Genomic DNA, 12,214 nt, shown 5'->3' with positions numbered 1-12,214 from the left:
TGTTGTTGCTCTCCCTTGAAAAACAAAATTAGAAATATTTCCAAAACCCCCCACTCTTTTAAAGCAGAATTCCAGCTTTCCTTCCATATTTTGGTCTGAGGTTGTTCTGCCCATTTGACTGGAGTATCTACAGAGCTGATTCCAACAGCATCTGAAAACGTCTCATAAATGGCTCAGCCAAGAAATTTCACTCCTGTGTATCTCAGGGAGCAATTTACTGAACAAGGTCTAGTTGTGTCTCTACCTGCATGAATGTTCAGAGCAGAAACACCTATGCAAATTTTCATTGCCTTAGCATTATAAATACTGCCTCACCTAGAACAAATTAATGCCATCTCCTCTGCTAATGACCTTTACAGCCTTGCACAGATAAATCTGCCAAGTGAAACTTGCAGACTGTGTGAGAGTTTAGTCCTCTCGCAGAGACTGGAAGCTCCTGCAGAGGAAAGGGCTCCGGTGCTCTCACTCACCTCGCTCTTTCTACACTCTTTATGAACATTTATTGGCAACAGTGGCCACTGTGAAATTCTTTCCAAATTTAAATTACAGAAGGGGCTTGGGGTTTGTATGGTTTTGTTTTTTTCTTTTCTTTTCCTCAAATACACACCATTTCTGTTCCACCTACAAGCTAGTGCAGAAAGAGGCAGGTAATTTTCCTGACATTGAAACCAGGTGTTTCTTACATCAGTGTGAGGTGTCTGAAGGTGGAGAGTCCCTTCGGCACAGCAGTCAGATGGTTTCCCTCCAGGTACCTGAAAAATGACAGATTTGACAATTACACAAACACGTTAACAAGAACTCTTGTCCTTCAATCTACAGCGTGAATTGTCACTCGAATCACCAAGGAAATGATCTTTGATTCACTGCTATGAAACTGTAACAGTTTCTTCTTTATAAGTGAATTATCCCACATGCAAAGCATATAGAATCATAGAATCATAGAAGAGTTAGGGTTGGAAAGGACCTTAAGATCATCCAGTTCCAACCCCCCTGCCATGGGCAGGGACACCTCACACTAAACCATCTCACCCAAGGCCTCGTCCAACCTGGCCTTGAACACTGCCAGGGATGGAGCATTCACAACCTCCCTGGGCAACCCATTCCAGTGCCTCACCACCCTGACAGGAAAGAATTTCCTCCTTATATCCAATCTAAACTTCCCCTGTTTAAGTTTTAACCCATTACCCCTTGTCCTATCACTACAGTCCCTAATGAAGAGTCCCTCCCCAGCATCCCTATAGCCCCCCTTCAGATACTGGAAGGCTGCTATGAGGTCTCCATGCAGCTTCTCTTCTCCAGGCTGAACAGCCCCAACTTCCTCAGCCTGTCTTCATACAGGAGGTGCTCCAGTCCCCTGATCATCCTCGTGGCCTCCTCTGGACTTGTTCCAACAGCTCCATGCCCTTTTTATGTTGAGCCTATTATTAGTTATTATTATTATGAGTTATTACTGAATTATTATTAGACTTGGAAACAAATAAAGGATCTTTGGCCTACAACAAAAATGATCATCTGGTTCTACTATGACAGCAACTGAAGAAAGGGAGAAAAATTGTACAGCTTGTGCCCTGAACCTAAGCTTACCTTTAACAAGTTACTGTAAGAATGTTGAGTTCTGACTGACCCTGTTAGGAGAGGTTTTGTCTTTGCACATAAGTTCCTTGTACAGCCAGACCTGGAAGAGGAGCTGCACTGCCATGTCTCTGTGTTGCACAAAGTCTCACTTGTTCCAGTGTCAACACAAACACCCATGAGTTTGGTGGCACATCCTTTACAGCACTTCCTGCTATGGGATACACACACTCATCACCTATCCTTTCCAAAGTATGCTGGTACAGGAGGAAAGCTTGGTACAAATTGAACACTGAAGACCAAATTCTCTTTGAATACAGGCTCCTCCTACAAGCACTAGGTGTATTTAAAACAGCTTGTGTTTCCAGGGTGGAAGTTGTCTGAGACACCATGGAATGTGTCTCTATTCAGACACATGAACAGCAGGGCTAAAGCACGTGGCAGCAACGAGATATGGGGCTTCTCCTATTTATTACCATAAAAAAGTGAGACAGAGCTGGCTTTGGGGTGAAACTGCACCCCTGGAAGATACCAAAGTAATAAGGCTCCAATGGAAACTGACCACTACAGTGCCATGACACTGTCAGGGTGACTCCAGACATCTGCCAGAAGCTGCAGAGAGACAAAACCTGGGAGACAAATCCAACCTTCTCAGAAATAGTGTGTAGGAAGAAGGCAGTCCTGGCCAAAACCAGGACACTCCCTCCACAGGTGAGGATACAAGGTGAAGTGGTATTTCCCTTCCTTACAAGATACTTGTGGAGAAAAGCTTACCCAAGGAAGTGGTGAATGCTCCATCCCTGGCAGTGTTCAAGGCCAGGCTGGATGGGGCTTGGAGCAAGCTGCTCTAAGGGAAGGTGTCCCTGCCCATGGCAGGGGTTGGAACTGAGTGAGCTTTAAGGTCCCTTCCAACCCAAACCAGTCTGGGATTCTGTGATTCTATGATTTTTCCTAAGGTAGACATGGGCAATACAATTGATGTGGTATGTTTTGAGAGATAAGGAAGCATAGCCAGGAAACGCTGCCCCCAGACACGACAGCACCCAGTGTGCTGCCTCTACAGCTAGAAATATAACCCAATAATCATGGTAAGAAGTTTTATCCCACACATACCGTTTCCTTTTCTTTGGCAATAGACCTCCTTATTCTGCATTTACTATAGCAAATAATAATAGATTATTACTGTGCTGCATGTTCTCTCTCCACATTAACTGTAACAACACAGAGATGTTTGTGTAAACTAAAGCCAAGAAAACTTTATTTTTACATCATTTAAAAATAAAATCTATAAACACCAATAATTCCTTATATAATGCACTTTATAACTGTTGCATCTTCCCCTTCTATGTCAGCACAGTGCTCTCTCACCATTTTCTGCTGCTTCAGCTCTCTTCTGAACTAAAGTACCCCAGGCTCACGGTTACCTGCTCTGTCTGTGTACAGGATCCCACTGAGGCAGAGTTATTTCAGAGCATACGGTGGAGGTGACCTTGCTCCTGCTAGGATTAGGCCAGACTAACAGGACCACAGGCTCTTGCATTACCAAAAGTAACATCCTTTCTTAATGGAAATCCCCCAGTTGAACAAATTCTTCTCTCCGTTCACAATGATCACAAGCATCAAGTGACAACACTGCCGAGCAAACAGACCTTGCAAAGTAGTGGCAGCTGCTCTGCTGACACAGACCATCACAAACCAAAGCATGGGTTAGTTATGCCACATTTACACCTCCCATGGACGTTCATATCCAGCAAGTGGAAAGTCACTTGCTTCATTTTGACTAGATTCGTTATAAATTATATTGAAAATTGAGTTCCTTGGTGAATTCACTCCATAAATTGTTACACAGAAGACCCTCAGAACTCGGGCACATGTGTTACTATTTAAACAGGGCAGATCATGTCTCATTTCCCCAGTCATGCTCTGTGATGGACGCAGCAAGCTGCTGGGAGTCTGTGCCTTCTCTTTCATCCCAGAAAGTCGCAAATCTTATACCCATGCAGCAGCGTAGGTTAAGGTTCCAGTCTTTTTTTCAAATGCAAAATCCAAGGGATTTCCAAAGGAAATCAAAAGCAGGTCATGCATTATGTATTTGGAAGCTATATATGAATTTCCTTTAGGAAAGGAGATTCAACTCTTGCAATGTGTTGAAATCTGCAGAAATATATTTTCAGTATATTCTCTTGTTGATCCCAATATGAAATAGCCTGCAATTTGAACAAACTGATGATGGCTAGCCAAGGCTTTCCCCTCGTTTTCCTCTCTGGTGCAATCAAAAGTTGAAGGTACACATTTTATTCCAGCACTTCATTATTCAGGCTAACAGACATGCGGACCCCTAGAGTTAAACCCCTACAGAAGATCTGCTTTGAATAGCTTTGGATTTGTACTGCAAGCAATTCCATGGTTATAGAAACGTGGTAGCAGAAAGCTGCAATGCTTCTACCAGTGGTATAATTTCTGAATAAACACACTGAAAAATTACCGCTAATATACTTCTGATGCAGGCATAAGAATAATTCCCTACTGTTAAACCTCTTACCACATTATACTAAGAATGGCAGCGTTTTCTAACAAAAGGCATTCATTTTGAAAGCACATTTAAGAGCAATGAATTTGAAATAACCAGAGCTTTTATGGCATAAGAGCATGCCAAGAATCAGGAGGATCCAAGATGCAACACTGGAAGACACCGGTTGCTGCAGGGGAGCTGCTGCTCGCTGCGGGCCAGGACTGTCGGAGCCGGGACATGGGGACAGCAGCTCTGCACCTTGCTGGGCTGAAGGTGATGTATGGGGCTGGAAGGTGGACACAGGGAATCGAATCACCCATTCCTGAGGGTGAAGGGGTGCAGCTCAGTTACAAGACTGCTTATTTATGTTTACATACATATCAGTGAGGAAACATGGAGGAAGCTACAGACCCCTGCCCAAACAAAACAACACAAGCCAGAACAGAATGATGCAGGGGGAAGATTGTCGCTGTACTTCTTTTCAATCCTTAGCCAAAGGAAGATGATATGCATGGCATCTGGTGTTCAAAGAAATTCTGGCATGAATGAAAGAATTCATGCTCAGAGTCAGGTTAATCAATACATAGCCAGAGTCAAGAGCGGGTGTCAGCTGCCTTAACTTAGACACACTGACTAGTATCCAAAGCAAACTCATTTGCTTCCTAAAGTCTCTAGATTCTGCAGTTGGGGTATCAGATTGGAAATTGGTTTTTACCCATGACTGCTGCTGGGAATCCTGAAGTCTCAATAATTTGTAACCAGGAAGCAATTACCAGAGCCAACACTGAAAAAACCCAAACCAAGCCACCAAATACCAACCAGGGAAGGCTTCTGTGGGGTCTGGCCATGCCTCGCTCCATGCCTGCACTGCAGAGCCCAGTGCTCGCAGCAGCCCCAGGGCTCATCCAGCAACTGCCACACACATTAACATCACATATAAAATATTTAAAACTATGCATAAAAGTTGACAGCTGTTCTTTTTTCCAACTTGTCTATTTTTATACTGAAACCACTTGGATTGGAGGTGATATAACCACCAGCACAAGGTGCCAAAGCGTCATGTAACGATTGGAATCACTTGGAACCTTTTTTGCACTGAAATGTCTATTCAGCCATAAAGTCAAGCTCACAGCAGCAATATGTGCTAAGAGAAGAAACTGGAGAGAGAAATCAGTTCTCAGGCAGTAATTGAAAAGGCACAAAGCATCTCCTTTAATTTCTTTAAATATTTCATGTAGAATGTTACCTTACAAAAAAAGATGGTACTTGACAATTTTATGCAGCTCTAAAGTTAAGTTATAGTCTGAACTTTTTGATGCAGATACCCAAGATCCTAAATTTTTGAGGCAAGCTTCATTTCCTAAAACTGGTGGTCTGGAAGAGAATTGGGCTGTGAAAGATGGAACATCCACAAAGCATGAATTTTAAGAGCTTCAATTACAGTTTCTTGAGAAGAAACAAAATTCTAGTACAGATCTAGGTACAAATCTGGATCTTGAATGTGCTTTACTTTTGGCAGCTCTGGATTTTGCTGTATTTGTACATCAGATCCCAACCTACAGGTTTGATGCACAGAAACATGGCTGTGCTTGGGAGAAAAGTGAAGCCCTGAAGTTAAACTCACCTTCAGTCTCTATTGGTGCTAAAGTCACCTTTCTGATATGTACTTAAACTTCGTCAGTTACTGAACACATTATTTGATATTACTGACACAATTTACTTTTCTAAACTCTCAGATTTGAAATGCAGATTTAAGTCCTCTATTTCCACTGTACCTAAAATATCCTTGCACAGAAATATCCATTCTCTCAATGAGAGGATTTTCCTCTGAAAATTGAATGAAAATTGAAAAATGAAAAGGAAAATTGAATTTCCTCTGAAAAGTGAATTAAGCAGGCTGTAAAACCTTTTTATGACACAGGACTATTTAAGCCCAAGCTTTGATCTAAATTGTTTTTCTCCTTTATTATCAAAGGAAAAGTCACTGAATTCTGTGTTAAGGGTCAGTGTATAAAAGAATTTGTATCCTCAAGCAGATGATTTTCATCAGATATCTCACTTCAGAGTTATCCTTTTGATCAAGAGCAGTATAGAAAAATGCAACTAAATGGCTACAATATTCTACACGTACCATAACTAACTGCTTAGAGCACATTTATTGCAGCAATTTGCATGGCCCAAATATGAGCCACTGGTTTTAGTCACAAGTCAAGAGAAAGCACAAATGCCTTGTTGAAAGATGGAAAGGAGGGTTGAGATTGGTGGTAAGTACCTCCAAGTAGATGTGGCAGCAAATTATGGGAAGCAGTATCCTCTGGCAAGTGCAGATACAGCTGAACAAAGCTGCTGTGCTAAGACTGAGGCAGCAACGGGCAGCAAACTGGAGGTGGGAACCAAAGAGCTAAAAGACAGTTGAGGGGATCTCTGCTAGGAGCCACTTGTGAAAACTGTTGTGCCATGTACTGAATAAGCTTGGAGGCTAGATGAACCTACCAAAAACACACGTGGGAAAGAGGTTTGTGAGGAGAGAGAGAGAAATGGCAAAAGTAATGCAAATATTAATACGTATTAACATAAATGGAAAGAAAAATGATCACTAACAGTGATGTATGGATGCAGGTTTTTCCTAACAATCCCATCAGTGCTATCATATAGCTCAGTGTCAAAACAACATTTGGAGTGTAGAGATGACATGATTAGTACATATTTATTCTAAAATACACCAGGCTCATTAAGTTACAGCTTATGCACACGCCGTCCGCATTAACTGCCTCCAGTGTTTTTCCCCAGTGCAAAATATGATTTGCTGTAGGTCCATAAAAGCAGCTGGATGCTGTCAGATAAGACTTTATTAGAAATACTCTACTTTTGTGAAAATAAAAAAAATATAAAAAAGAAAACCCTAGTGTTAGCATACTGAGGTAATATGGAAAGGGAATAAGAGCATGGGAAAGTTAGTTCAAACAGATTGGGGTGGCGGGGAGGGGATAAAGAAAAGGAAGGCCTGAAACACTAAGCAGCAGCGAGGCTAAGCTCCAAACCTGCTCATTGCATCAACATTTTACTTCTGAACATCTGGACTAGAAAACCGAGTATGTTCAAAAACCCCAAGGCTTCTTTTCACAGCAAGCACAGTGGGAAAGCAAGCAGGCAGTACGTAAATATACAGCAAAGGAATTTGTAAGGACAACGTAAGACTTGCCTATTCCCAAGAAGCTGAAAGAAGGCTTGCCCATGATGACGGGGTTTTGTGAAGGAATAGCTGGAAAACAGAAACTTCTTGCATCATCATCCCTCTAAAAAGCCAGGAGACCTAGTGATCTTTTCCACTCTATTCTAGATGGAAGGTTTCCCTGCCAAGGTAATCCCTCCTCCCAAGGGTGGTACAAACCAAACACAGGGACGTCTCCTGTCATTCCAAGCTCTAAATGTGAAGGAGATAATGGTTTTCACATGTTTTGTCTATATACACATCCAAAACAGAAACTCGGGAAGAAAGCTGGGAGGAGTGAGCCTGCGTCTCCAGTCCACCATGTAATAAAACATTGCCGTGGATCTTTTTCGCTGAGCTTAGGAACATGGAAATTTGACCCAGCAAAGGGTAATGTATTCCCTGTGCGCCTGTGCAAGAGATACGTTCATTTTTGCATGTTGCTATTTAATACCTGTTACAATGAAAAAAAATCTGTTTAAGGCTATTTTACGACCTTTAGGAGAATTTAAAAGAACTTCTGAGAAGGCTCCATTCAGACATAACAGACTGGTTTATCTCGATACATGGCCGTTCTTTTTCTTTAACCATGTTGTGCAAAAACACACTGCAGTTTAATCAGAAGCACTGCAGCTAACGTGCCTTGTGGATAAATATATCAATCGTGGAAGTTTATTTTTAAGTTTATTCAAACTTAAACAGGGGAAGTTCAGGTTAGATATAAGGAAGAAGTCCTTTACTGTGAGGGTGCTGAGGCGTTGGCACAGGGTGCCCAAGGAAGCTGTGAATGGCAGTTTTGAAGGCTGGGTTGGACAAAGCCTTGGGTGACACTTGGTCTAACATGAGGCATGTTAGACCATGGCAGGAGGATTGGAACTGGATGATCTTAAGGTCCTTTCCAACCCAAACCATTCTGTGATTCTATGATTCTATAAATGTCAGACTGGCACATTTGTAAAGATTCCACTAAAATGCTCCCCTGCATTACAGAATCATAGAATCAGCTAGGCTGGAAAAGACTTTCAAGTTCAAGTCCCTGTTGAGGCCTCTGCAGGGAGGGAGCTGTGGGCTACTAGGACAAGAGGCTCTTTTACACCCTTGTCCTCCCCTTGGCATCATTTCTGTTCCTCATGATCCTGGTTTTCTGTGAGTGCCTGGTGGGAGCAGGGAGACCCCAGCACACTGCCAGAAGTCTGACAGGAGAGTGTGGAAGGGGAGACAGGGAGCATAGGCTGCAGTAACACAGGGCAAGGGTTTTTAATCTATCTGAGCACCTGACCGCTGTATTGCTGAGAAAGGAGAATAAATCCCTGCCCTGGAGGCTGCTGTGGCTCTCTCAAGCCATGCAAAAGCCATAGTATCTTCTGCAGCAGGTAACTTATGCATTTCCTGGTTTCAGGTGCTAAACAGATCATAGAATCACAGAATAGTTAGGGTTGGAAAGGACCTTAAGATCATCCAGTTCCAACTCCCTGCCATGGGCAGGGACACCTCACACTAAACCCTGGCACCCAAGGCTCTGTCCAACCTGGCCTTGAGCACTGCCAGGGATGGAGCATTCACAACTTCCTGGGCAACCCATTCCAGTGCCTCACCACCCTCACAGTAAAGAACTTCTTCCTTATATCCAATCTAAACTTCCCATTGCTGCCACAGAAACAAAACAGCTTTAAGATTATAACCTTAGGACACAGTTCAAGGGACCCAGGACTGCCCTAGGGAAATGGGGGTATTTTAGTGTGAGGAGTGTAAACAGACTGAACAAGATCAGTGTCTTTTATCCTGTGTCCAGATATCTGTTGGGTTCTCTCTGCCAAGTTATAGCTGTCCTCAAAGAAAAGCAAGAGGTGGGGTTCCACAGAAGATGCTGTTTACAACAGCAATGACAAATCTCAAACACAGAACAATAAAAACACTTAAGTTCATGCTAGCAACTTGGGACCTAGGTGATATAGTTCCTTCTAGATTATGGGCAGCACCTTATCTCAGTCTGGAAGCAGAAGGCAGGCAAGTAAGATTATTTTTTTTTCTTTAATATGTATAATTTATTTCATTTCTATCACAGTTTTGACAGAGACATGACATTTTTAGTGTCAGTACCTGCAGCTCATCTTTTGGTATAGATACAAATAAGGAGCTCAGTTTATGTTGGTTGAGAGGAGAGTGAGATCAGGATTGAATTTTGAGACAGCTGGGACAGATTCAAGGTTATATTTGCAGAACATGAAATATTCAGAGCCAGCCAGGCCATGGCTGACTGTGTTCTGCTGACACATTTCTGGATTGAAAGCAGAAAGCTGAACTAGAGGCTTGCAGCGCCAAGAGGCTCCTACTGAAGAAGACAGTCACGTAAACTCTGATGAACTCAAACTGCTCAGTTCCAGGCTATTGCCTCATTTGCCAAGAAATAGCTGAAGAAATATAGCAGTTTTCAAGAATGTGAGATTAATTTCACTCTTTTTGTGAAAGCTATGTCACCAGTGTATCAGATAGTATCAGTAAAACTCAATATGCAAAATTGAAATAGAAAATCTTCTCAGTGTGGCAGTGGAAATCAAAGTAACATCTGTGAGTTCTTATTGTTGGCAAGTCATATTTGAATGCAATGAAACCTGAACAAGAACAGAGCAGAAACCACCTTGCAGGTTTTTTATCAAGGATGGCAGTATATAAGGGAATAGTGGGCCAGGACTTATCTTTTAATTCAAACCACTATTAACCATGACCTGGTCAACAGTGTCTCAAGGACATATGCTCCTCAGTCAGCAATAAAGTCTTGTATTTGACTACAACACCAGTAAAAACAGAGCAAACCCCATTCTCCCATCATTAAAATGATGTGTACTTTATTCACCAGCTGCCTTGTTAGAGAAGAGTAAAAATAATACTAGACACTAAAAAATGGCAGAATCAGATTATAATTCATTACAAAAGTCACTGAACATACCAACTAACTCAACCAAGTACTTTCACATAGAAATGTTGATGAGATTGTAACAAGTTTCAGTAACAACTCACCTGGGATAGATTTGAATAAGGACCTGAGGGGGAAAAGCTCAGTGTTTCTATTGCCAACTGTTAAGCCAAGCAGTTCCACCAGTGTGTTTTCTTTCCACGGAAAAAACCAAAATCGAGTATAAAGTCATAGCGAGGGGTAGATGAAAAGACTAGAAAGACGGTTCTCAACTAGGATGAATTTACTTTACAATTTAATGTAATTATCTGTTATTTTAGCCATTTCATGAGGTTTAGAGGAAAGAATTCATTGTTTGTTTCCACCACTGGCTTTCTTTTCCCCCTTTTTTAATCTCCTCAGAGGATAATTAGCTCACAGCTGGGTAAATCAGGAACATACTTTCATCATCCTTTCAAACTGCCTGTTGAGAGCTTAGGCTTCTCAGAAGCACTACAACATTGTTTGATACTAATATATGCATTTGTTCCCTACGTGCAAAATTAATAGGTACAAGGATAGATAATCTCTGTTCCTGTTACACAGCAATGTAGTCAGTCAAGGGACAAGTATAAAAATAACAGTGAAAACACACGGAAAGCACCAAAGCACAAAACACCAGTCACTAAAGTCAAAGGCAAAAACCCTGAGGACCTACAAAGCCTCACTATGATGTAATTTCATTAACTTCTCATGAACGAAGCTATGTAAAAGGTAACTTACAGCTCAGTCACGTCTTTGGGAATTCCTTTGGGCAATATCCGCAGCCCTTTGTTGCTGCAGCGTACCACTGAGTCCACACAGGTACACTGGGAAGGGCAGGGAGGTGAAAGCAAGCAGCTGCTTTCTTCATTACCTGCAGTGGGAGAGAAACGGAGCATTAGGGAGGCAGCTTTACAACCCAAAGTCATGCACCTTGAAGAGAACTGCTTACAAGGACCAAGGAGGAACATCCCTGAATCCAGGGTAACCATCACAATAAAGCAGATCCAATGTTTTGGATCAAGGGGCCTTCACACAGGCTCTGCAGGCAACATGAACAATGGCTCAAAACTCAAATAAATAGATTTTCCAATAAATGTTTTCTTCTAAGGAATATCTACTTCTCTCTAGTTTTGCAAATGACAGTAAAATTAGTTGTGTGAATCACAAAACCTCCCCCAGCCCAATGTACTGGTTGAAATGCAGAACTAGACCAGAACATTGCCCTTAAATTAATCTAGACAGAAGATATCTGCTATCTACTCTGCTTTAGGAAGATTTTTTTTAAATTCAGCTTTTTAGCTGTTTATTTTTCTCTTTTTAAAGTCAGCCTGGCACTTCATTTATCATCTGAATTGTAAAACCTCATTGTTTTTGACAAGGATAACCAGGCAAAGAACAAACTGAGCAGCATACTTCCAACTGCTGGTGATCCATCTGTGCACACATAAAAATATCTACTTTCTCCAAAAGTGGTTTCAAAGGTCCATAAACAGCAGATTAAATCTTGTAACAGAAGAACAATGGGCTTTCTGCAGAAGAAACCAACTCTTTGAAGTTAAGAACATTAAAGCATTCATTTTCCCTAAAAGCAACAGGCTTAGCAAAGCATAAGGCAAATGCATGCTACAGTGTCATGATGTATATGAAAGGAAACACTTAGTGGCACATTCTCTAGATGACAGTGAGAGGAACCACACAACTGTTGGTGAGTACAGGCAGCCTGAGCCGACCCGCATGGAAACACAGTGCTGCAACCCGCAAGCACACAACCAGCTTGCTTTAACTTTGTTCTAACTGCTCCAAGGACTAACTGAGACGGATCTGTTTCCTTCTTTGCTCTGCTGGAAGTGCCCATGAGCACCAAGATGATAGAATAAGACTGGAAGTCCTGATGCAAGATAACAAAATTACCCACCAATGTATGGGTAGGGAATTGTTCGTATTCAGAGGGACGGAGGAGCACAACCAGCCTACAGAAGAA

At 41.9% G+C, this 12,214-nt stretch overlaps 1 protein-coding gene across 3 annotated transcripts in view; it reads right to left on the bottom strand.

Annotated features, from left to right (window-relative positions):
- SLIT3 (slit guidance ligand 3) overlaps window positions 1-12,214 on the bottom strand; it is a 518,859-nt gene that overhangs the window by 97,776 nt on the left and 408,869 nt on the right. For all 3 annotated transcript variants that reach the window (XM_057415154.1, XM_057415155.1, XM_057415156.1), the window contains 2 exons: window positions 10,972-11,104; window positions 684-752 (listed from right to left, as the gene is read on the bottom strand). In XM_057415154.1, coding sequence (XP_057271137.1) covers window positions 684-752; window positions 10,972-11,104 — 202 coding nt within the window. The remainder of the gene's footprint in view (window positions 1-683; window positions 753-10,971; window positions 11,105-12,214) is intronic.

The sequence above is a fragment of the Pezoporus wallicus genome, unplaced genomic scaffold (genome assembly GCF_028554395.1).
Source record: "Pezoporus wallicus isolate ANWC-B61680 ecotype Strahan unplaced genomic scaffold, APGP_CSIRO_Pwel_v1 contig_4161, whole genome shotgun sequence".
Taxonomy (NCBI): Eukaryota; Metazoa; Chordata; class Aves; order Psittaciformes; family Psittacidae; genus Pezoporus; species Pezoporus wallicus.
The sequence above is the reverse complement of the archived record's forward strand: the minus strand, read 5'-3'. Positions and strand labels throughout refer to the sequence as shown.